The 25996-nt window shown below is 38.8% G+C and overlaps 3 protein-coding genes across 4 annotated transcripts; 1 reads left to right on the forward strand and 2 right to left on the reverse strand.

Moving 5' to 3' along the window:
- Window positions 1-4005: 4005 nt before the first annotated feature.
- On the reverse strand, window positions 4006-8283 carry LOC149735043 (leucine-rich repeat transmembrane protein FLRT2-like). 2 transcript variants are annotated; one of them, XM_089879764.1, is made up of 3 exons: window positions 5380-8283; window positions 4863-4999; window positions 4006-4383 (listed from the first exon to the last, which is right to left on the reverse strand). In XM_089879764.1, exons 1-3 carry the CDS (start codon window positions 7245-7247, stop codon window positions 4352-4354), a joined length of 2037 nt encoding a protein of 678 aa, XP_089735890.1. In that variant the 5' UTR covers window positions 7248-8283; the 3' UTR covers window positions 4006-4351. The 2 variants fall into 2 exon arrangements, with proteins under 2 accessions (XP_089735890.1, XP_089735889.1); XM_089879763.1 differs by having other exon boundaries at window positions 4863-5002; window positions 5380-8282.
- A 524-nt stretch (window positions 8284-8807) lies between these two features.
- On the forward strand, window positions 8808-21397 carry LOC149735044 (ras-related protein Rab-21-like). The gene is made up of 6 exons (XM_089879849.1): window positions 8808-10992; window positions 15569-15638; window positions 17107-17200; window positions 17415-17444; window positions 18109-18234; window positions 18659-21397. The coding sequence occupies exons 1-6, from the start codon at window positions 10919-10921 to the stop codon at window positions 18844-18846; spliced, it is 582 nt and encodes a 193-aa protein (XP_089735975.1). The 5' UTR covers window positions 8808-10918; the 3' UTR covers window positions 18847-21397.
- Window positions 21398-22186: 789 nt separating this feature from the next.
- On the reverse strand, window positions 22187-25788 carry LOC149735045 (leucine-rich repeat transmembrane protein FLRT3-like). Its single transcript, XM_089879768.1, has one exon. It carries the CDS (start codon window positions 24423-24425, stop codon window positions 22434-22436), a length of 1992 nt encoding a protein of 663 aa, XP_089735894.1. The 5' UTR covers window positions 24426-25788; the 3' UTR covers window positions 22187-22433.
- Between the last annotated feature and the right edge of the window lie 208 nt (window positions 25789-25996).

The raw sequence follows: 25996 nt of genomic DNA on the forward strand, positions 1-25996 counted from the left end.
AAAACCTTCTATGCGTGGCAATCCTACAGTTTTGAGCCACAAATGTTTAAATAATCTTTCCAATTTAATTAAACACGTTCAGTGGAGACTGACAATGGAAAATGTGAACCACGGCAAACTATAAGCGGTCTGAATTAAATTAGGCAATGAATCTGTACGAAAACCATAGCGTGTAAATCTGACTGACAACTATTTGTCTCATTCAAAGTCCACGAAGCAAAACGACCAAAACTAGATGAACTCGTAGATTAAAACGCGTGTTATGTTTTCGCATAAAAGCAACGACGCGCAACGGATAGACCAAACAATCGCTCTCAAATTGAATATTACTTCAACCAGCGGTCGGTGGAGGCCTTTCATGAGCATTTCGAGTTTCGCTTTGGGTAAGCTGGGGACGTCACAGTGTTTGGAATTGTTTAATTTCGAGCATCGTACACTGGAATAACAATTCACGGCTTCGGCCTTAGAAGGAAACCCGCAAGCGCCCAAACTTGCAGTCGCGTGTACTATATGCACCGCGAACAGGTATTGAATGTAAACATGGCTTGCGAAATTCGCGACTTCGTAGATTGAAAACGTGTGTGGTCCCATGTAAGATTTTTATAAGAAATCAAATGAGAACAGGACTTTCTGTTAAGAAAGTGCTCTAACCCAGTGGCGGTCCCTAATAGGTTGTCGAAGCAGCCATATATTTCAAAATATAGTTTCCCAAAAAGTTACAAATGTGGTAAGCAAGCACGAGGTGTATGAAACAAAACACCAGTGTTATAACGACTGTCACTGCCCGCCAAGCGAAAACAAATAAACTACTTTCATTCATTCGAAATTGATTTTCTAGAGAAATTCCGTGACTACGTGAATCCATACGTGTGTGGCCTACGTACGATACTTATAAGAGGAAATTAATCATGTCCTGTTCAACAGGTATATAGTCACATTTAACCAAGGCACATGTTTAATAGGGGTGGCATAATACGGTGGCCGCGTGTTTATGTTGTTTTTGGTCAGTGAATCACTTCACCGTTTCTTGACTTAAGAATTAAAATTCTTTATAAAGTATTGGGTGGTCTAAAGCAGAATAACTGTGTAATGTATTAGGTTTCACTTTTTTGTGACGCAACTATTACCACTATGACGTCACATTAATCCATGGTGGTAGCCGCGAACATGATCGATATGCATGACTGTGCAGGGTAACGACCAAATTAAGTCTAATGGTGGTTAATAGCCTGAACGGCTTCTGCAGGCTCTAAAAATCGCAGAATCCAGCTCTAAACTTGGGCCACGATAAAGCTTTAGCAGACTAAATCAGATTTGGCCCGGCGATAAGTGCACCTGTGTTAGCTGTAAGCCCTAGACGTTTAATTGGCGGTTTCCTATACGATGTTTCGTACCGCAGCCGACCGTCACAAACAAATATAATCTTGATTTTGGGACTTGATTTTAAATCATCAAAAACATCTTCTGATCGCTAGATCGCTTCTGTCTAATGGGAAACCCTTTGGTTTAGCATCCCCGCCTTTTGTGACACTTTTTTCAAGTACTTTTTAACCATAGCGTGTTTTTAACCACTGTTGTCGTTTTGTTGCTAAGTACCGTTTCTTCGTTGTTTTATTATTCGGATCTTCGTCACTGTATTTAATAGACAAATAAAAGTTATGTTATGTTATAGTAACATGGGGGTAAGTTGGGATACCGTTAGCATATGTATTTCCGAAAAAATACGTCCCATCTTACCCCACCCTACTATATGTTATGTTACATTAATAATATGAAAAATGGCGACAGTATAACGTGTTATTCGAAAGAGATGACATATTTTGAATAAGTTTTATGTAATGTACAAGTGTCTGCCAATTTACAATTACTCAGAAATCAGTGATTTTCTGCTACACCTTAGGCGCCTTAAGCCATACATTTTTAATGGGTTGTCTAAGTTTTATATGACTAATCAAACAGTGTTTACTCTAAGATAAATAAATAATAAACTATTCTATATTTAGTTTAATAGTTTTCCGACCACACTTGTTTTAAGCGTATATGCCACATGGCAATGTTATGGCTATTCTACCACAAACGTCACAATAATCAATATTACCGCACAAAACACGACATAATTGGACTATTATGTACTCACATAAGCTGTTATTTGGATCAGGGCATAGCAATTTAATACAGGATACTAAATTTTGATTAGTTTTTCAAGTTGTGGGCAGACATACTGGTTCCGTTAGCGATAAATTTAAGTAGACTGTACGTCACAATCTCAAGTATGACTATATATGTTAAAATAATAATGATGATTACGTCAGCGAAAACCGGGCCAACCAAAGCTTATAATTAAGTTCAGTTATTAAATAGAACATTCAACACTCCGGTTTTGGAATCCTAAAAACCGTGTTCAAACCCCCACTGGGGCACGAAGTTATATTAAGTGACGATAGATGAAACTATGGGAGTTCTCGGCACCTGACTTGCCCAGGATGGAACGTGACATTACTATAGTGTTAAAGGTGTTGTTAGAAGGTGCTGAATAACAAAACCGGTTATATAATAGGTTTGGGAAGGCCGTCTGTTTTCATTCTTTTTTTCGCCCTATTTGGTAGTAAACAAAGAATATCACAGTACAGTAGGTTGGGGTAAGATGGTTCTAGGTTTTTATTCTCTTTTAGCGTTCCATTTGGTAGTAAATAAAAAATATTTACAAAGTTATATAGCTCGAACGACTCTAAAATATCGTTGGTAATTGTTTAAAACACGATTAGGAAATATGGGATCTTATGTGCCAACGGTATCCATCTTACCTCACAGTGTTATATGAAAATCTGTGAACCATATAGTAAACGACAGTCCAATGACATGTCACATATTTTATTCGAAACGTAACCCTCTGAACTACCAGCGACCGTGCTTTGTTTATTTGTTGAAGGCCCATGATGAATTGAATTGATGATAGACTTTATGCGCTATATCGAGCTATGTTGTATAGCGCTTCAGAATTTCAATTACAAGCTTAGGCCTTATAGCTGAAATAACAGCGGGGTACGAGCTTAAAGCGGGGTTATAGCGAAAACTGATTTGAAACCGAAAAATTGATTTTACGAGTCGCCGTTTAAAGTCAAGTACAGAATTAGACTAAATTTTTCCGATTTTTACGGTAAGAATTGAAACATACACAAATGAACCATGAAAAATGACAGTGTAAACTCATATATCAAAACATTTGACAGGTAAAAATGTCATTATTAACTAATATAAATTTACCGAACTTTAGGGTAAGCGTAAAAATCGGAATGTTTACAATTTGGCCATGACACTGGCAGCATGAACTCGTGAATTAATCTAAAGGTCAAATAGTTTACAATTTAGGTGTGTATAGAACCAATGCGTGTAATAATGATAAAACACCTGCTCGATATAAGATTTAAGATATATGGATATTGAGTTAGATAAGCTGGTCCATGTTTTCTTTTATCGTTCCACTTTGAAGTAAACGAAGATTAATTACAGAATTATATAATTGTATTCTCACGATTCTAAAATAGCTTGTTAATTTTTAAAACACGCTTAAGAAAAATGGGATATTAGGAACTAACGGTATCCGTCTTACCCCACAGTACTATATATCATAGTTGGCCTATCCCATTTAGTTAAAATATGCACCGTACATCACAAAACCGCTTTAGTACTTGACTATCAACTTGGCTAGCCGTGTTGGGGCATGTTATAGCGAACTGGTATGCGCGTAATTCATATCTAAGAATATTTTAATTGATTTTCAGCACAAAGCGACGAACCCGTGACGTATACGGACAATTGTACAAAAAATAGCAAAGCTCATTTGATCAGTACGGTTCCTGCGCCGGGGACAGGTTTTGTTTATTTTAGCGAATCCTCACGGCGAAACAGGGCCGGTTGAGAAAACAAAATTAGGTCGCGAATGATGGTCCCAGGTTTTGCTTATTTGTTTTCATTCGCCGTGGCTTGGGCTTTAAAACAACAGTGTTTTCGCTGTGAATTTTATTAGAAAAATAAAAGCTGCATATGGGTGGGAAAGACACAAGGAACAATAAGAAACACGGGTGCATGAGATACCGGATCCCAAATAACGAAAAGCGGCGAAAAGATACAATCATTTTTACATAAGAAACGTATAAATACAAGACCAGTTTTTCAACTGTTGTATCAAAACTAAGACACTTCGGTCATTACTAGATATGTAGGAAAAAAAGAAGCATTAAGAAAGACAACTTTATCGTTTTATTTGAAATGGGAACTAATTTAGAAGCATATTTCATTCGTTCTGCATTCATCAAATTGTCAGCGCTGAGAAAAGCAAAAATTTCACGTTTTACCTCTGCAGCAGAAGGTCGTATACATAATCTGGGGACGATACATAAAATATTATTTTCAAAGCAATTTAAGTCACATTACGGCCCAAAACAGCAATAAACATGAACGAAATTGCAAGCAAATTTATGTAGCAGAAAATGTTTTACAGTTATAAATGTCATACAGGACTTTCATAATAGCGAACATTTTAACGTTAATGCATTTCAATACGTCATGGGGCAGCGCAATGGAAAACGCTTTTTGGGCTATTTTAAACAATTTGTATAGTTTAATGCACAGCCGTAACGCATTTTAAACGATGTAAAGTATCTTCTACTCTTTTGCAAGCGAGATTTATCTAAATATGCCATTTTTAAAAACATTTAAAACATGATTTTCTTATAAATCGAAAAAAGAGGAAAATATAACAGCTGTGACGTTACAAAACAGCATTGTGACGTCAGAGCAGCATTGTCATAGAAGCGCGATGAAAATAAATAAAAGAACGGAAACGGCTCAAACGTATATACCGGTGTCCTGACGTAATCGTGACGTCATACTCTCGGAGGAACGGTGACCAATAGAATCGTAGGGCTCGTAGCTGGGTGGTGGTGAACCACGTGACCCATCAGCAGCTGTCTGATTGGTTGAGATTGTGTCGTGGCGGCTGCTAGGGGGGAAAGTATTTGTTAACAAAAATTTAATTGAAAAAAGAAGGCGTATGACATGGTGCAGTAGTGGTAAAATTAAGCTTGGAAAGTGGAATTCGTTAACAAAAAGTTTAACTCAAAAGTTACCAGCGAAAACTAAATTGTATGGTAAAAAAAATGAACGAAAACTGCAAAGGTCCTGCACTGTACGGGACAAAAGTTACCAGCGAAAGTTACCAAAAAAAGTTACCAGCGAAAAGTTACCAGCGAAAGTTAGCAAAAGTTACCAGCGAAAACTAAATTGTATGGTAAAAAAACGAAAACGGCAAAGTTTAAGAATAAAACTCTTCAATAACAAAGGTAAAAACGGCATTATTGTGCAAAGATAAGTACATACCTGTACGAACTCAGACTGTCTTGTGTCATGTGTAATCTCTTTGGTGCTGTGGCGTCATTCGGTTTCACCATCAAAGTGACGTCAAATTCACGCATTGCGTCAATAGCTGCGTCATTTCCGCCAGGTCCAACTTCGGCGTAAGTACGGTCGCTACGCTGCGTAGCTGAGTTTTGGGTGAAACCAGGCAGGTAGGAATCGGGGAAATAATACTCTTGACGGTTGTGTCGCGAGTTTGTAAGTCTCGGAGCAGTATACATATTCCCAGCGCCTAAGACTGGTTTTTCGCGGGACCTTCGACGGCATATTACAACAGCTATAAGTGCAAGTAATAAGAGCACTGCTAATACACAGCAGAGCACTATAAGCCAGAGTGGAAGCTTATTTGATTTTGGGTCAACTTGGGAGTTAGGTGCGGATGTTGTAGGGGGTTCTTTTAACCAGAAATCCTGGCATTGGTCGGTTGTTACCAACTTCGGGTCTTGTGTCGAATCCAGGAGACATACAGCATAATGTCTGTTAGGTTCCAGGCCATTTATCTTGTACATATTTCCAGCAACGTTTACAATGCTGTAAGTCGACAGCCAGTCCGAAGCAGCACCTCTTAAAACTGTTACGACACCGTTGGTGGGATCGTCGGAAAACGAACAGTTACTGCAAGACATTTTCCCCGACATCACTCTTTTGTTGACAAATGCAGGATCTGGTGTTTCTGTAGAATTGGACCAAGATAATATAGCACTGTTGCTTGTTACATCACTTATACGAAATGCGCCTGCTTCCCTGATATCACAATTAAGAACTTCTTGGTCGATATTTCTCAACGTGACCCCGCTAAATGCTTGTGGGGTTGAGCAACGTGTGTTACGCTCACTGCTCAGAGTTGTAGTCGTAGAAGAAAGCCACCGCTTCAGGTATGTAAGGTAGCAATCACATTGCCACGGGTTGTTCTGTAACTCGCAGGTTCGCAGTCGTTGTTGGCCGTCAAAGGCGCCGTATTCAACGCTTTGTAACTTGTTGGACGACAGGTCAAGCTTCGTAAGCATCGTTAATCCACTTAAACTTCCATGGGCGGTCGGCGAGCCATCATCACTGCTTGTACTATACACAAATTCAATTGAGTTCTTTGACAATAAAAGTTCATCTAAATTATCCGGCAAGCCCTTTGGTATTTGTGTCAATCGATTTGCACTAACGTCAAGTGTGCGGAGTCGGTGCAGTCCCAAGAATGCGCTTGGTTCTACAAAGTTTTGTATGATTGAGTTACCGGATAAGTCCAACCTTATCAGTCTCGTAAGCGGCTGCAATGCGGAGACGGTAACCCTCTGAACTAGGTTGTTGTCTAACCTAAGAACGCGGAGGGATACCGGTAAGCCTTCGGGTACAGCTGTCAGCAAGTTATTAGTCAGTACGAGCTCCATGAGTCGTGTCGCGTCCTTGAAAGCGACCGACGAAAGTCCTTTGTTTGTGATGTTGTTTTCGTCCAGATGTAACTCGTTTAAGTTTGATAATCCGTGTAACGAGTTACGCCCGATGTACTTGATGTCGTTTTTCTGAAAGTAAATTAACTCCAGCGAGTTTGGAAGGCCGATTGGAAATGATTTTAAATCGTTTTGGTGCATGTCCAGTTTCTTTAGGTTTATTAGTCTTTCCAAATTTGCATTGGTGGTCGGCCCATTCGTTATATTGTTCCTGTACATGTTTAAACTTCTAGTTTCGACCGGGATACCGTAAGGCACAAATGTCCAGGAGTTTTCGATGCAATATACATTATTACGGCTGTCGCATCGACAGTTTCGAACACAAGCAGAAGCCTGACAGATATTAACCAACAGAGTGAAAGAAATAAGGATTTTGAACGTTGTTTCCATTTTCTACTGTTTTCTGTTCTCCTAACCTAATTCATCCAAATTTCTGTATTGAGAGAATATTTGTTTACACATCGGGGAATTTTAATTGCCCAAGCCGGGCGCGAGGTCGCAAATCGTCGCGGAAACTCGAAACCGCCCCGGCGTAATCTGATCTTGTTTAGACATTAATCTTTTGGTAAGAGACAAAAGCGAAAGTAACAAACTTTCCGCACCTTAAAAAAATCGAAACACAATTTCATTATCCCAAATCTCACGCTGGTTTGTAAGTTACGCAATAAATACGCAATTAACAAAGTACGACTTGGCAAGCTGGCATAAATGAATGTCATAAAACAAATTGCTGATACGATAAAACGAGTATTGCTCGTCCCAGCACAGCCTCAGTAAACAACAACACAGTTTCGTATCTTATATCTCTGATTGGAAAACGCGTAACTGTCAAGTATAAATAAAAAGTAAAAAAAACAATAGTTTTTGTTCTTCAATTTTTTTTATCTCTTTTTACTGTTTGTTTTTTTGGTGTGATTTTATCAGATAACTTGTTTATTATTTACATAGAAACGTCCCGATTCTTGTTTACTTTACGGCATTAAAGTTTACGGCCATTGAAATCAATATTATTTTTAAAACCAAACGCACGCCGCCAATTTGGCACATAATCAAGAAAAAATCTCAAATTAATTTTCAGCATAATATAATCTCAAAACTGTAGAAACCTGATTTATAGAATTAAACTGACAATTATTTTTTTCTCAAAATGGCTGCCTGAAATCTCAACAGCGGTTAAAACATTTTCTTCACAGAGATCAAATTTTAAATAAAATTCACTTCGACAAACGACTTGTACTTAAAACATTGCCCTAATAAATTCTGGCACCTTTAAATTACGACAACTGTCAAATAGTGCATTTCTTAGTCTCGTAGCTGAAACTAAATAAACCAAAGACGACAAGGCAGTCCGAAGGCCCGGTGCCTTTTTTCTTTTTCTACCGAAACGAGACATCAATTAGGCGTTGTCTCTAATGTGGTGGTCGCTGCCAACTTTCTCCGTGTTTGGATCACAGAAATAAAAAAGAGTAGAACGCGCAACTTTCCAAAACCGTGATATATTCTTTTTTCTATTCACGTGACCGCCAACTCCGTCCCCATTTCCCTTCGTCTCCATTGTAAAAGATAGGCGCATAGTGTTTTTGGAAGGTTTTAGCTGTTTATTTTAAAAACTACACCAACTATTCAAGTTTGTTAGGCTAGTTTAGTTATTTGGTACGTTAACGCTTACAGTTTACCACTTGTTTAGGAAATTTAATTATTTAAAAAAATTAATTAAAAATTTCAAAAAAACGGTTTTTTAGAAATATATATATATTAGAAAATAGTTTTTTTTACACAATAACTTTAAATTAAGTCAAAAAACGAAGAAAAACTACGCAAAACGTCATCGACTCCATTGACTACAATAGTAAACGGGAACGACCCGCGAAAGAGAGACAGTGTATCGTGCTCTCTCCTTTGCCGACATTGGAGATGCGCGTTCTATTCTTTTTTATTTCTGTGGTTTGGATAGGAAAGTTCGACCTACAGCGTCAAACTACAACGACTGCTTGTCACTTATGGGGAATGAACAACGAAAGGGCCAAGACCAAATACAATGTTAAGAATACGTGTCAGACCGCTGAAATACCATTTTCTGAGCGAAATAGGCTAAAACATAATTCCCGAGTTTAACACGGTCTAAAATACCATTTGAACTTGTTTTATCCTCGCGAGGCAATGGCCGTCGGGTCGTGCAGATGTGGCTATATATTTCTGTAAAATCTTTGTTTACCACGAAAGGGGACGATAAAAGCGAAAAAAACATGGACCATCTTGCCCCAACCTAATTCATTACAAATCAACCACAAATGCTATAACATTAGCTAAAAAATTAATCATATAATAGCTACGTCATATAGGCGACAAGTGGTTAAAAACTTGAACCGTCTTGCCCCAACGCACTATACGACAAAAACGATCATATACACCATATGTCGCATACGTAGACCGTCATATAGTTTACAGAACACGCCTGTTATGCGGTGTACACTTGTGCGGTATTGACATGAAAGCGCAGTTTTAAGCTGCTATACCTCATGGCTTAAAAATGCCGTAAGAAATTAATGCTCGCTTTGAAGACGTCGGGTTAACTTAGGTTTATATTAATCTTACTTGTCCATACTCGTGATTTGGATTATGACGAAATATAGGATCATCTGTGACGTCATATATCATATTGATGACGGGTATAGGAAACCGCCAATCAAAAGCGATTTGATTATTCAACTTTAACCTGGAACTAATTCAAATTTCCGCCAAAAATTCACGGTTAGTTTTTTGTAAACAAATCGCAAGCCGCGAAAATTTTTCGCGGGTGTGACGTAAACACATTGTGACGTCATTAATAAATCATTGTCAAATAACGCAGCATTCTGTGCATGGAGTTAATGTGTAACTAAGTGTTATGCATTTACAAGTACACACAACGCATACAACATATTCTATACACTATACTGTCGTAGAATGAGGGAGTTTAAATGAAGAATCTTTCGGCCAAAGTTTTAGTTCTTGGCGACCAAGGTAGGCGTTCAAACCAGCAGCAGTGACATGGTGTCTTGTTTAATTGGGGTCATTTAATTGAAATTGAGACGCCAGCTTTGAGCTAAAGGTGCGTCATAACGGTAAAAATAGAAGCGACAGACGCCCTGCAAGAAATTCTAAATACTGGATGATTCAGACTGGCTTTGACTGGATTGTCCAAGTATTTTAGCTTTGTTCGATTTTGAGTGAAAGAGATAACCCTCTGCGCTCTGGATTAAGAGTTATGGGGTGTGGATATTTGTTTAGGTATTAGCGGCATACAAAGATTATATTTGTCTGAGATAACCCGTTTGCGCACCGTAGTACGTAATAAATCTTTTAAGCAGTTTCTCCACGACCACTGGTCCTTGGTCCAGTTACACCACGCAGTTGGGCAGAACAAACAGCTTCGTTTGCTTACTGTAGATGATTTATTCGCTTTTATAAATTTTTGACCCCCGCGCGTCGGTTTTATTGCTATGTGACGTCATGTTATTTGACGTCACGTTTCGCTCTTACTCTCTTTTACAGCGAAAGATACGTTACTAGAGAAAAAACAACACTATTGTATTGATTGACACATACAAATGGGAAATTACAACGAAAAACAAAATCATTTACCTAAATAAAGCTATAACTCAAAAGTAATCGCTGTAAAGATTGCGGTACAAGTTCCTAGATGGATTTATAGCTCTGTATAATTCATAAACTGCTTGTTTTTCGAGGTTGTTTACTCGATACACAGTTATTGTTTAGTTAAAAGAAATTGGTCTTTCGAATCTTACAGCGGTTTATTGAACCGCGGAAACGGTTTCGTAATCCGCGCTTTTAATTAAACCACAATGAAGGGAATAATGTTGATTAGTCCTTTCTTACAACTTTTCGCACGTTAATTTTCGCTTCGAATAAAAACCGGGGTTTTCGCCCGGTGGTGTCTTGATACGCGGTGTCGATTTCATCCCTATTATGACGTCAGAGGTCCTAAGATTTCTCGGTTAAGTGACATTGTGACGTAATAATAAAGTTTATTCGCAGGCGTGGGGAAGACTTCGCTAGTAATGAGGTATTCGCGGAAAATATTTGTGGAAACTTCAACCCCCACTATTGGAGCTGCTTATTTTGAAGCCATCGAGTAAGTGAATAAAACTTGTCTTGTGATAAATAAAAATAGTGAATTTAAATGATATAGTTTCGAATGTCGGGGAAACGACAGTTTAAAGAAATGGGTTTTTGTTTCATACATCTTTTCATGGCCACTTACAAGTTACCACGTATGTAACTTATTTATCCTCGCATGGCGGGGAACGACAGTTATAAAACACGGGTGTTCTGTTTTATATATATTAGTGATTTTACATATTTTAGGGCGAATGCCATTTCATATTATGCAATTTATTGATAGATTTGCAAAATAGCCTAAAAAAGCCGAGAAAAGGAAGAAGTTTTAAATATTCGCGAAAAATGATTTATAAATTTACAATTATTTTGCATTCCTAAACTTATATTAATAAATACTGTTATTTCAAACAAGCATATGGCGTTATCAATAAAACATTTTAAATAAAGAACTTGAAACGTTTAAAGAAACTTCAGCGTTATAACTAATGCCAGCAATATGGCGCCATGTGTATTAAAAACAGCGGGAGCCATGGTGGAATACAGCTGTCTTATATTATCAATATTACATTTCATTTCTCGCTGTAAACGAGCATGGTTTCCTATCCCTTAGCGTTAACTGGTTTCGAAACTATTAGCGACAAATCAAACTGAATACCCGAAAGGCTTTTGGTGAGCCTTATTTCCCTTGAGTGGAAGTACAAACGCGGGCGAATGCTTTAATAGTCGCACGAGCAAATACAAAACAACACATCCACTCAGAAAGTCGAGTTTCCGGGCAAGTTAAGAACACGGGTTGAAGAATGTAAACATACGAACTTCTAAAGAGACTTTGTTACATGTTTTGCTGTGTTTGTACACGTCATATAGGACGCTTTGAACAACGCAAAGAGAAGCTGTCGAAACCTTCACTGCCGCTCCGTTCTCCAAATATCGCGAGTCCAATTTCGAGACGCTAATATTGAATTAGTGTGACTAGTACTGGCGACACGGAAATGAGAAAACGAATAATCAAGTATTCTTATCTGTAAACATACGTCCTACCTCCGCAAACGCGATGACATAACGTGTAAAACATATCCTGACGAAAAGAAAACATGGTTTTATCTTCAGTAGGCATTAGTAATGGGAATAGAACAGCGCGGCGAGTTAACTATACACCAAGGACAACTGTACAAGCTTTGACGCCTATAGACAGCCATAGTGGTTTAGTTTGTTATTCGAACTTGGGTGTGGACTCACAACAAAGCGCTGAGTGCCCAAATCCCTTAAGTAATAAAACAAATTGCGAGACAGAGTCAGCACTTACGAATTACACGAGGGGTCATAAACTGGCTATGTCTTTCAACACTGAATACCAAGAAGTAATAAACTTCAAAAACAATGCCTACTTTTCACATTTGCACAGCCAAAATTTTTAATGAACATAAATTACTTTGTTTTCTATTTTGCCGCATTTTTCTTTAATCAATTACTATGTTTGGCGTATTTTTCACACCTAAAACTGTAGCAAAAAACGCTCGGTAGTTTTCGTGTAGCAATAAAACCCTACCCATGTTTTCTAAACATGTCTTCAGTTCTATCTATCAACGCGCTGATAAAGTGAGTTATTACGAGTAATGGCGCAATAAGCAAAACAAGACCCTACAATAAATTAGTCATAGCGTTACAACCGACTCCTAAAATCTTCAACACCTCGTGACTGTTACTCCTATACCCGACATTTTTCCACTGGTTGGTTGCCGTTTTTCGTCGGCAAAAATCTAAATGAATTTCTCGTCATGGGATGTTAGTATCGCTGGATCCAATAACACGGTCCGTCGAAATACACGCGCCCTGCCTTTGTGACGCCATAGTGGGGTCTGTGACGTATTGCCTCGCGCGCTTGAAAGTTGTGACAAGTTAATCCCACTGACCAGTGGCGTCTAAACAACGATAATGACTCAAAATATGGGCTGTCTAATCAATCGGTTTATGCTCAACTGTAGACTTTCTATAAACAGGAGAATTTGCCTCGTGTTTATAAGAATGAAACTGGTTTATCCTCGCGTACCGGGGCAACGACAGTTATTATAACACGGATGTTCTGTTTCATATACCTCGTGCCAGTTTAAAAGTTACCCTGCAGTGGCTAACTATGGCCAACTGTAGTAAGTAGGAAAACTAGCCTAATGTTTTGCAGCTAAACGGTCAAAATACCGTTCCCGCTAACGCCGTGGTCCTAAAATAATCCCCGCCTTCCATTGTAGTTCTAAATAAACCCAGACTTGTATGGAAACCCAGATAATCCAACTTAATCCTTATGTCAAGTTGCTCTGACGCTTGTCAAATGTGTGACGTTATAATCGTTGACATGCAAATTCCTCGTTTGTTACGCAACAAGGCTCTTTAGTGCTTGGGTCGAACTCGACATGATAGAACTCGGTTTCACTACTCGTTCTTTGGTATAAGTGGCAATAGACTGACTCTTCTTTTATAAGTAGCGCATATTCTGTTTGCACATCTGGCTGTCGTCGGTGTATGACAAAACTGAACAATAATCTGTACGTGGGATGCGGTTTGTCATTTTGAAAAATATAGAAATACACACGAGTAGGTGCAGGATATAATAGGTTGGGGTAAGATGATCCAAGTTTTCATCGTCTTTTCTCTTCTCTTCTGATTTGTTGGTGAACAAAGAAATATTTACATAAACATAAAGACCGTTATTAATTGGTAAAATTACGATTCCATTTACCCCATAGTCGCTATTACCGTAAGTAAGGGTAGGATGGTTCACATTTTCATTCTTTGGTAACCATCTTCCCCACAGTACCAGTACAGCATTATACATTTTAACGAGAACCGTTCCCAGCGTCTAGGGTGCGGGCATATGGCGCTTGGTATCGGCTTACGAAGGTCACAAAGTGTCTTGTTTCTGACTGCCTTGGCAAGGGAAATGAAACACGCATCCTCAGCGCCAGGAATGGAAAATTCCCATTTTGTACAGCATCGTTTAATCAATCAACAAATTGTGTAGTACTGTGGGTATATAAAGTTAAACTACCAAGCACTTATAGTAAAATTGCTTTCTGGTCGTTGAAAATTCCTATTTCTTGGGTATAAAATAGAACTACCAAACAGTTATTCAGTTTTATTTCTTTTCAGCACCGAATTAATCTGTCAACAGATCGGGCAGTTGGGTATTATATATATACTCAAAATAGTATGGAATTCCGCTTTTCAGGCATTTTTTAACGGCACTATATAATCTATCAACAATTTATGTGTAGTACTTTAGGTATAGAAACTCAAATTGTTTGAAATTTCGCTTCGTGGGCTCATTTGTCAAAAAAATTGGTTGAAACTAGCACTAATAGAGCGAGACGTCTCCAAGCCTAAAGAACCGGTCCTGGCACCGTTTTAACGCCAAATAAAATGCAAACTGTCTATACTACTTGGCTCGGCATACTGGCAGCCACTAAACCAACACATGTACCGAAATAGGTGGAGCACATCAAAAAGGCTAACGAGTTTTTGTACTTAGATAATATCTACGCGTCGGTTCCACCAATAAACAAACCGTTATTAAAACACGCGCCGCGATTTGGGGGGAATAAAAAAACGTATAGGGTATGATTTCAGCCTTGTACACTCATACAAGACGAATTAGACTAGACCCTATTAGCCGTCTATAAGTGCGCTCTGGCTTGCGGTCAATGTAGAAAAACAAGATAAAACATTCGCTGTCGTTTCTCCAATCCAGAAATTTGGTCTCGGGGTTTTCGTGCGCCATTTTATCTTCATACATAATCCTGTTTGTATTGCTCCGCACACAAACGCCGATAAAGGGGCCTGCATCGCCTCAACTAGTTCCTCTTTTACTCAATCAGGATTAAGGAAGACAATCGTGACTATGACGTCATATAGGAACAATAGGCAGCGCGGAAAAGCTTTCGCGAAAAAATCGTTTGTCGAAATTCGCTCGACAGCGAATGGAACGAAATTCAAGTACAAATAGTTTGTTTACTTTACAACTAAACCCGATAGGGGAATGGGCGTTTTAAAGGTTAAGGCATGCCCAAAGCCACCCAGTGGGTCTGAAAAGCAGCGATAAATCAGTTTCTGCGTGCCCGTGCCCGACCATAAGCGCTTTGCAGTCGCCTGCAAATTTAACATGAAAGTTTTCGGGTTTGCTCAAAGCTTTGGTAAAGCAGAGTTGGTTTGTTAGGTGTACAGTGTCGTGAACCGAAGCAGGGCGATTTTATCGCCTCGTTTTACCGGGAGGTAAATTCCGACCGACGAGTGACGTAGCTGTCGACCGGAACGGCTGCGGTGACGTCACGATTTAGCGATCCAGCGAAAGTGTTAAAAATTAATCACTTCGGACAGAGTGTTTCGGAATATGTAACACACAAAAAGTCTGAATTATATTCTGCTATAGATACATATATTGCACCAATAATGGCACCATCAGTCTCTCTTTAAATAGAATCACTTAATTCTGACTGCTTTATGTTACGAGAACCGTCTAATTCCATAAGCACTAAATTAGGACCCGATTCATGCAGTTAATCACAATTAAAATCACTCCCTTTTCCATTTTGTTCCAGGGAAGTCGGCGACCAAAAGTTGAAGTTGAAAATCTGGGACACCGCGGGTCAGGAGCGCTTCAAGTCGATGGTGAGTATTATGACGTCATAATGGCCTCTATCTGGCGACAATACCCCGCGCCCTGCAAAACAAACATTCGGATTATGAGTTGATAGAATCAAAGCGATATCAATTTCAAATGCGTTTCCCGCTATAGTATACCGAAAACAGTATGGGAGCAGAGCAAAACAGTGAAGTAATCAGTATAGAAGCTCGTATTTCGGCCCGTGTGGGAGCAGGCGATCTCATGGGCATCTGAATCTAACCCCATTTCGGCAACCCTACCGTGTGAGTTGCATTGAACCACGGAGTAGGGGCGCAGGTAACTCAATCTAGACGCTATAGAGTCTGCGGTACAAGGTGTCAGCCTTGAAGCGCCATCTTCAATTCGAAATGAATTGTTGGTAGTTTAAACAAGGGTCTTCCTGCCTTCCTATGCTTCGCTTACCATACAGGCAAACAAGCGTAGAATAAACTCCGGTGCTGTACATTAGCTTGGCCCCTTATTTGGGCACGGTGGTAATATTTCAAACCGAATCACGGTCAAAGCGGTTTCGTTCGTACAGTCAACAATGTAACTGTTATTTCGTTGGGAACGAACAAACAAGCTCGTAATCCTATACGGCATATTACATTCGTATATATGTTATGTATTATTGGTTTAAAAGAGCCGTATATGGCAGACGAAACGTCGGTCCTTTGGGGGAACACAAAAACAAACGCCAGAAAATCACACATTTTTACACAAGTTTTATAAAACAATAAAACAGCTTTATTTTGGTACTGACGTTTCTACTTCTTAAACTTGATAAACACGTCAGTACCTACGTATGACATATGTTACAACAGCGGTAAAGTTACTGTAGCGCTACATATAGCTTTGATGTTTGATAAATGAATAGTTGAATTTCAACGGTTTATAAACTGGTGACGTCTACTTGAAGTTATTGCTTTGTTGGCAGCTGTTTCGTTAAAAGAAAATTTTAATGAAAAATGTTGTTTTCAAGTGCGAAAAGATATGAATGTGTTGTGTACTGTATGTTTGTATAAAAATTCAAATCAAAGTGTATGTTTTATAAAGTATAAATGTTGTATTTATGAAATAAATGAATGTTACTTATTTACACCATCGCAGCGGGGCAATGACAGTCTTTATGGCACACGCTTGACGGACAAAAAACGCTGACTCTTAAATTTACAAAATAACCAAAATTAAAAACCATTTGTGTGGCAAAAAAACACTAAAACGTAAAATTTGTGGAAAAATACGAAATATATGCCGACGATACAGTGACCTCTATTCAATTGTATATACCTCATGCGCGCTGTCGATACAAGACAACTGTGGGGGTTAGCTGCCCCACTTCCCGCAATTGAATTAGCCGTTTTCTACCCTATGCTGAATAATTGATCGCATCACACGAAGGATATAATTATAATCTCCGTCTAGGCTGGGATTAAAATTTAATTCAACACCCGGTTGTTCCTTTTGCTGCAGATACCAATGTATTATCGGAACTCAAAGGCCGCATTGATCGTATTTGACATCACTGATTCTGATAGCTTTGTAGCAGCGCAAAAGTGGGCAACAGGTAAGCGAAAGGTTTATAGGTTCGAGGCCCGTCGGTGGTAGAAAACCGCACAATCAGAAACGGAACTATGCCTAGCTTATTAATATTTCATTGACACCCATTAGTGTATGTTGTACAGCGTGCATTACAGTTTTAATAGCCCTCTAAAACGTGGCTTCTTAAACAAAAAGTTCACGCACCTTTTACACGTAATGTTTACAAACTTATTTTACAGAATTACATCAACATATAGAAGACAAACTAAGTAAGTTCGAATTTAATAAAAGACATTTAAACACCTTGTGATTTAGAATCCGGGTTAATACATACTTCGTAATACTTTCCTTTAGGGTGTAAAGTCTTATACAATATGACTATATAGTAGGGTAGGGGAAGATGAGACACATTTAGCCCATAACATCCAAATATCCTGATCGTGTTTTAAACAATTAACAACGGTCTATGGGAGTCGTGAGGATATGGTTTTATAATTCTTTGAAAATTCTTTTTGTTTACGACCAAATGGGACGAGAAAATAGAACGAAAAGGTGTCCCATCTTCCCCTATACCACTATGCCTTTATTAGACTGTGTTTCGCGATACAAGCCAAATTAAGAATAATTCAACGTGACAAAATAGTTGACATGAGTAATTACTTATGAATAAAATGAAAAAATTGTGTCTAAATACTTTTAGTTTAAATTTGTGATATAGCACATACTATCCTACCAGCAATAACATATTTTGGTATAGAGTACAAATGTAAAACCGTTTTCTCTGTAGCCTTCTAAATAACACGTATCGTCTTGTAATATACGCCCCATCCTCAAATTTAACTGCTAATGTATATACGCACACGGAACTCTATAAAAAGTAGGATATTGACTTAAAAAGGAGGATATTGACTTTTAACTATGGTTTCTTTTTAGTTTTATTTCTCATTGGAAACAAATCTGATCTCGGCAGATCACGAAAAGTTAAACAAAGCGAGGCGAATGCATATGCTGAAATGATAGGCGGGCATTTTAGGGAGGTGTCCGCTTATTCCAACGAAGGTATGTATACATTAGGCCGTATGTGTGCATGGTGCTTTTTGGCAATATCTTCGTGTATAGTAGCAAATATTAAATTAATTAAAACAACTATTTTTTTTATCTTTTTGAGACGTATGGCATGTTAATTTGGGAAATAGCACGAAAACGACAGTCGAAGGTTTAATTAAATCGTTCCATAAAATTGGTTCTTGAAATGACAATTTGAATCTATTCATAAATTACATAAAAGACTAAACCAAGTGAAAAATTGTCAAAATATGCAAGTTTTTGCGTGGGTGTTTTCGGCTGACGACATGCTTTGATCGAATATGGGTTTGGGTTTCTGTCATCTTGACATTTAAATGTGAAGTCGTAATAAAACCGAGTGTCACATCAATTCGCGTGTGCGTGCTAAACGTGATATAACACTGAACAATTCTTTCAGGAATAAGCGAGATGTTTTTGGACCTGTGTGTGAAATTACTTCACGAAAAACTGAACTCAAGACGGAATACGATTGGTCAAGTCACCACCTGGCCAACCAATGACAGCTTAGTATCTAGCCAATACCCGCCAATAGAATTTAAGGAAAATGAAGCCGAAAAAAATACTTGTTGTTTCACTTTTACTTAACAACAGGCAAAACCAAAAGTGAATGAATGTAACTTATTCCCGCTTGGCGGAATAGCGACAGTCGTTATACCACGGGTGTTCTGTTCCATGCGTGCACCTTGTGCCCGTTTACAAGTTACACCATGCATAACTTAGAGAGTGAATGATACACCATGCATAACTTAGAGAGTGAATGATAAAGTAATATTTCGAATGAACTATGACAGTTTTAACCAACAGAATAGCATAGCACTCGGCGTAAAACAAACAAAGAAATATGGGCGTACGTATAAAACCTATTACATTTTGTTATTTTTTTAATCAGCACGTGTTTCATTGCAAACTGCAAGGGCAACGCATAATATATAAAGAAAACATTTTCTAACACCCCTACACTATGCGTTTACGGCTCCTATAGCGTGTATAGATCATAATTACCGCATTTTAAACTATGCTACCGTTTACTTATATAAGATTTTCTTCTAAATTACACCGCGCTCTTAAAATGTACCTGCAGTTTTAGACTTAATCTGGATTAACGGCGAGTGGAAAAACAAAACGCGAGTGGAAAAACAATGCATTTTTCCACCGTGCAAATTATCGGATCATATTTGACACCAATCTCTACCCAGTTCAAGCCGTTCGCAACGGAAATCGTGCCGCTATTATGACGTAATAATATGGATTACGATATGTATTCTACCTGCTTTGTGAATAAACATGTTATTACCGAATTAAGGTTTGAATTGGCCAATTAGTATACGAAGATAAGTTGTCAAACATAATCTCGTTTTCCTGCCGATTGCAATTAGTGGTTATAAGTCTATTCCGACCTAATTGTAACACGTATACCAAACCATATGTATTGGTTTATAGCCTTTCCCCCCGAAACTTCGGTGTTTCGGAGCTCCTATAGTAGGGTGGGGTATGATGGGACACGTTTCCATTCTCTTTTCTGTTCCCCCTGGTGTTAAACAAAGATCCCCCTGGTGTTAAACAAAGATCCCCCTGGTGTTAAACAAAGATTATTTAACAGACTCTAGAGCGTTGTTAATGGTTAAAACACGATCAGATTTTTACGCCAACGGTATCCTATCCTACCCCACACTACTATATGTGAAAACTGAGTGACTTTAAGATATATGTGACCACATACTAAATTGCTACACGTCAAAATATAGAGCCGCGACAATTCTAAAGGCGACATTTTTTTATAAACAGTCGGCGTCACTCTTCCACCGAAAGCATAACAATTATACGGAATTTGAAACATTCTAAAACTGACTTATAGTTATAATGTTAGAACTTGTAATTCGTTCACCTTTTTGACATTGTAAGCGCCTTTTTATGGTAATACTGGGTGTTCGTATTCGTAACGCAAGATTATAGAAAAATTCGACATATGCCTATCAAAATGTTAATCCCAATTTAAGATTAGCGGGATTTTAGTTTGAAATTTAAACCGCTGAACACGTGATAAAGGGAACCAATGACATGAGAGTACCACTTATGAGATTATTGCGTCACAGATACATGTGTTATGGAATAGAAGGTATAGATATGGGAATGTATTAACGATTTCATGCCTCCTGTCTATTCAGTGTTATTGATTTTCTGCATTTGATTAAAACAGGGCTGCGCATTGAATATATGAGAGCTCTTAAATGAGTTAAAGCGGATACAAATGAAAAGCTGAGCGCTGGAGCACCGTATGTCTCGGTGGGGTAATCCGCAAGCATCAAATGCACTTATAGAAGCTATCAAATTTAATCTAGCGGCCATTGATTGGTTGCGAATGAAATCTGCCTGCTTTAATTGCACACCAACTGATAGGAACGTACCGATATGACTTTAAATAATTCGTCACAGGTCTGAAAGACGCCAGCATAATCCCGTTTGCCTGGCAAGCGTTACAGAAGTGACATTTTAATCCTTTATATCTAATATAGCAGACTGCCGCAATTTGCCCTGAAACACGTACTTGGGCTAACGGTATCGAAATGATAAATTACAAATCCTTGTATTTCATAGATACAATTTCACATCGTTATCCAGAAATCAAGCCATAAGATACGAAAAGTGTTCGGTACCTAGCAGACACAGTATTAATATTTATGCAGCAGCTTATAAGATGGAGGTGAGAATGAAATAACATCTCTGGCCCGTTCAGCGCGAAAAGTGACACAAAATTGGATGTTTGACTTGTGTACATAACAGAAATTGCATTACACACGACTATATATTGATTCTACTGCCTGGCTTTGCGATTTTTGTTTTGTTTTGGTATCATTGGTACGCAGTTTACGGATTTTCAGTTTCGACGATTGAAATTTTAGAACGCCACCGCTGTCAGTAGATCGATAATGATTGTGACGAAACAAACCCTTCAATTTAAGAATTTATTACCGCCTTGGAATAACACACTTGATGCAAGAGAGCTTGTTTTTACAGTTGTTTTGCTACAAAACAAACATGTTGTCGTACTCGTAATAAGTACAGCAGTAATCTGTTGTTATAATGCATCTAAAAAGCACTCTCTAACAAGTTTCTGGCATAGAGAGCCAGGGGCGGATCTAGGGGGGGGCGAATGGGGCGATCGCCCCCCCTAGACCTGGCCGTAGAACAAAAAAAAATTTTAAAAAAAAAAAAAAAAAAAAAAAATTAAAAAAAAAAGTATGCACTTTTACATTAAAAAAACTTTTAAATTAAAAAAAGTATGCACCAGCACAGAGATATTGTTATGGATCCAGATGCTATTATTAACCGTTTTGCAAACAGTAAAAACCGCAGATTGGATTTTGTAGTGTAGGCTAAGTATTTTGGCGTCTATTTCGCTCGATTATGACCTTTCTTGTACATTATTGTTGTGTGTGTTTTCGGCGCTAAAAATACATAACTTTTGTCTGTTAAAGGTTTTCGAGTTTTTATTAACAAAATCGCCCCCCCTAAAGCAAATGTCTGGATCCGCCCCTGTAGAGAGCACCAATTTCAAGTGAAAAAGGAAAACCAAAGGCTAGTGGAAAAAACAAAAAGTTTCACTGAAAAGATGGGACATGTTTTCATTCTCTTTATTTAGAAAAAAAAGAATCTATCCTCGCGACTCCTATAGCGTTGTTAATTGTTAAAAACATGATTACGAAACATGAGATATCGTAAGCTCACGTGTTCCATTTTACCCCACAGCACTGTAGAGACTTTTAAATAAGCCACAGCCTAAAACGTGCCATTGATTTGCTGCATGGTATTGATAAAAGACAACATTTTCACGCACCTGTAAAAAATGCAAATGCGGTTTGACCTTGGTGTCTCGGTCGAGCTTTATCTAGATCTATGTTTGTTGTTCTTTGCTTGCAATCGGCCGTTTAAAAAGGAGCATGGTTTATTCATATAAAATAAACGCGGAATAAATAACACGAATGCGCACACTTTGACCACGGTAATGGAAAACATGGTTTGACCCGCAAAAGTTCGCCACTGCTCGTTCTAGCATTAATAATGTATGGTAATGACTAGTGAGCAGAGCGTGTATAGTCTGCACCAAGTGCTCGAGTAATTGCATGAAAAAATTAAACAGGAAGATTGGAAAAAGAGGAAATTGAAAAGTCGCGTTATACGTAAACTCCAGTGTCGTCCAAGTCCGTTGACGGCGAACCAAACCACGAATATCGCGAGTCATTGTGACGAGGCGTGACGTCACAATGAAAGTGAGAGTATATTTGTGACGTAGGCCTTCTTGGCAGCGTCGCGGCCGCGTACGTCAAACTATCAATTGAACCGTTTGCCTCTGTTATACCGGTCTGGGTTGTAGAAGCAACGTCAGTGTCGCTGTGGCTGTTCGGGCGCACCGCGTTATGAGTACGCACCAGTAGAGCGACGTCGAACTCTGGCCTTGCGTCTAATGTTGTAGTACTTGCAGATAAACCTGCACAGCACCTCTTCACGTCGTTACCGCTGTAGGTATGTATCTCTACACCGTTACCTGTCGTAGGGTATGTGACGTCAGGTTGCACATATTGAGGGGGTAAGTAGCGTTCGTGGCTGGTGACGTAACTTGACTTCGTCACTGTCGATCGCGAGGTATAGACTTTCCAAACAATGAGCATGATTATGACGACAACAGTTGAAAATAATACAGCGCTCATTGTAACCACGAGCCACGATGGTAAGCTTTTACGTCTAATTCCGGTTTCGTTTTCTTTGACTGGGTTAACTGCTGTACGGAATTCTTGGCATGACGAAACCGTGACGTCATTAGCAGAAGTGTATGACGTGTACACGCAAATGACGTAACGAGTGTCAGCATCTAAATTGAAAAGCTGATTCTGTGTAGAGTTGACCGGTTTGGTTGACGTAACTTCTAATACTTCTACAGCTTTGGTGAGGGGGTTCATGGTATCTACTGTGCAATTAGAACACAGTAGTTTGCCGTATATTGCTATATAGGTTAAGTAATCCGGATCGTGCGCTTTGAAACCAGTGAATTCGAACCCAATACTGCTTGTGCCAATGTTTTGTATTGAAATAGCGTTCCCACTGGTTTGTGCACATTGTTCTGACAGAGTTTCTACGTCAATACTTCCCAATGTTACGCCCTGAAATGCACCAGGCGAGTAACAACGTACATTACCCTGGCTTCCAATGATGGCTGCTGTTTCCGAAGACCAGGATTTCAGATATAAAAGATAGCAGTCGCATCGCCATGGGTTATCATGTAGCTCCACAGACCGCAAATTTATTAAACCGTCAAAAGCGCTGACTTGCACACTTTCGATTTGGTTTGAGGAAAGGTCCAATTTCTTAAGCTCGGTGAGGCTATTCAGGGCTGTAGCATCCGATAGAATGAATTTAATTTTGTTTTTAGCGAGCAGTAGTTCGTTCAGGCCAGTGGGTAGGTACTTGGGCACTGAGTGCAACAAATTGGCTTGCAGGTTCAGCGACCTCAGGCTTGAGAGTTGGGAAAATGCCCCTTCATCCAGACCGGTATTGATTCTATTATGAGACAAGTCGATCGCTGAAAGACTGGTTAAAGTTTTAGCCGCTGAACTACTAACCACGTCGATACGATTTTTATCCAAGCGAAGAAATCTAATACTTGGTGGCAGATTGAGTGGTAATGACGTCAACAGGTTACCGGTCATCACTAAAACTTGCAAAGAGAGAGCGTTTTTGAACGCGCTTCTTGAAATCCCAGCGCTAGTAATGTTGTTTCCATCAAGGTGTAACTCAGTTAAGCGTGTCAAACCGGAAAGTACGTCACGACCTACGTATTTCAGGTGGTTTCGCTGAAGCGAAATATACTCCAGACTGGAAGGAAGCTTTTTCGGAAAGGAGGTTAATTTATTTCCATGCAAATCAAGCTTTCTGAGGTTTGAGAGTCTTCTTAAGTTCTCTTCCGAAGTTGGACTGTTAACTATAACATTTCCTTGTAAGTGTAGCACCCGTGTGTTCGTAGGTATTCCATACGGGACATATTTTAGCCCCCTTTCATTACAGAACACTATTTTCCGTCTCATGTCGCACCGGCACTCTCGCGGGCACGCCAAGGAAAAGCAAAGCCTAACAGTCCACCACAAAATCAGTATTATTGACACTACTTTCATAGTGATATATCTACAGAGTAAAACAAAGATTACTATCGATTATCAGATGATAAATATGCGCCAAACAACGCCGGAAAAAGCCGGGTAACTTCAGAAACTCCCTGTTGGGTCTATTATAATCAATATGCGATGCGCTAAAACTTTGCAAAATTAGATTACTCCTGTAAAACTTATATAGGACACATGTTGTATGCTGTACAATATAATAACGGGTAAAAACTTCTCTTAGCTGTCGGTAAAGTACTGTGTAGTTTATAATTACTGTTATCTCATAATATCCTATATTTCCGAATCGTGTTTTAATAGTTAACATCCCTCTTTCAAGTTACGAAAATACCTAACCTAAATACAGATTGTTTAAAACTAAAATAGTGTATAACGTCATGTACATTATGCCTTTAAATTAAAATATAACACTGCTACAACGGGCTGTACGAGGAACAATAAAAATCATTACTTCTATTTTGGGATGAAAAATAATACTTTAAGCTAAACGTAAGCCCGCTTAGTCGTATTCTCTAATCCAAGTTATGGCAATATTTTAAAAGCTTTTCTCTGGTCATTACTGTGTTTACAACACACAAGTCAAACTCTGCATTCTGGACATTACTGAACTTAAATAAAATAAACCAACAACGTAGGAAGGGAACCTGTATCTGTAGCGAACTCAATTGAAAGCCCTTTTAATTAAAGTAATATTCACTCGGGAATTGGAATTTATTTAATCCAATCTAATAAACTGTACAAATTCAACTAATTGTTCCTGTCCTTAACACGAACAGGATGTATGCATTCACTCTTACACCAATACCAAGATCAAGTCAAACATACTGAAGAGTCTTTTAAGCTCAAGATTAAACTATCTGTTAAATAATTTCCTCCCGACACGGGACATGTTACCACCACGCGCCTACTCCAGACAACGTACAAGACAAATACATTACACAATACGAAACCCAACTGAGAAGCAAATTTCCAGCCTTTTAGAAACGTAACACCAAACAAATATACTGACGGATTTGATTTCCTTTTAGTAAAAATGCAATTTTTAAGATTTTGACTGTCTTGGTTTAAACTGACTACTTTTGCGCCTGTGCATATATAGGTACATGTGTACGTACCTATACGAAAATGTATATGACGAGAAGACAACATGTCTTACAATGTAATGCATACTAGCTGTCCACATGCACACTGAGACACAAAAATACCGCGTCCTTTCTTAATAGCTGGGGGTGAATTAGACCGTTCGGTGAGCGTCGATTTTCACCGCTTTTTTCGCTGCTTTTCTCTCGCCCGGAGTATCGAATTGCAGCTCCAACAATTATCGAGCGACCACTGGCACAATGGACCACTTGCCCAAATTCGAACCATTAAAACTGAACACCGTGAAGGCCCATTAGCCGAACCGTATCTCGCTACATTGACAGTTTCTGTTGTCATTGCTGCGTTGACTAACTGCAACTCTTATTGATTCAATCAAAAGGCTTCGCATGTGCGTCTAATTACGACACAATGCTCGAGGATCGATACTTATTGTCCAATTCGCGTTTTTCGCGAGTTCACTGTGA

Source organism: Ciona robusta, chromosome 6 (assembly GCF_009617815.1).
Source record: "Ciona robusta chromosome 6, ASM961781v2".
NCBI classification, from domain to species: domain Eukaryota; kingdom Metazoa; phylum Chordata; class Ascidiacea; order Phlebobranchia; family Cionidae; genus Ciona; species Ciona robusta.

Coding starts and splice junctions, on each gene's coding strand:
- LOC149735043 (XM_089879763.1), bottom strand. CDS start 7,247: ATGGAAACAACGTTCAAAATCCTTATTTCTTTCACTCTGTTGGTTAAT. Junction 5,003..5,379: donor GACAGTCTGAGTTCGTACAG/GTATGTACTTAT, acceptor TTTCCCCCCTAG/CAGCCGCCACGACACAATCT. Junction 4,384..4,862: donor ACGATTACGTCAGGACACCG/GTATATACGTTT, acceptor TATCGTCCCCAG/ATTATGTATACGACCTTCTG.
- LOC149735044 (XM_089879849.1), top strand. CDS start 10,919: ATGAGGTATTCGCGGAAAATATTTGTGGAAACTTCAACCCCCACTATT. Junction 10,993..15,568: donor GCTTATTTTGAAGCCATCGA/GTAAGTGAATAA, acceptor ATTTTGTTCCAG/GGAAGTCGGCGACCAAAAGT. Junction 17,201..17,414: donor AGCGCAAAAGTGGGCAACAG/GTAAGCGAAAGG, acceptor CTTATTTTACAG/AATTACATCAACATATAGAA.
- LOC149735045 (XM_089879768.1), bottom strand. CDS start 24,425: ATGAAAGTAGTGTCAATAATACTGATTTTGTGGTGGACTGTTAGGCTT.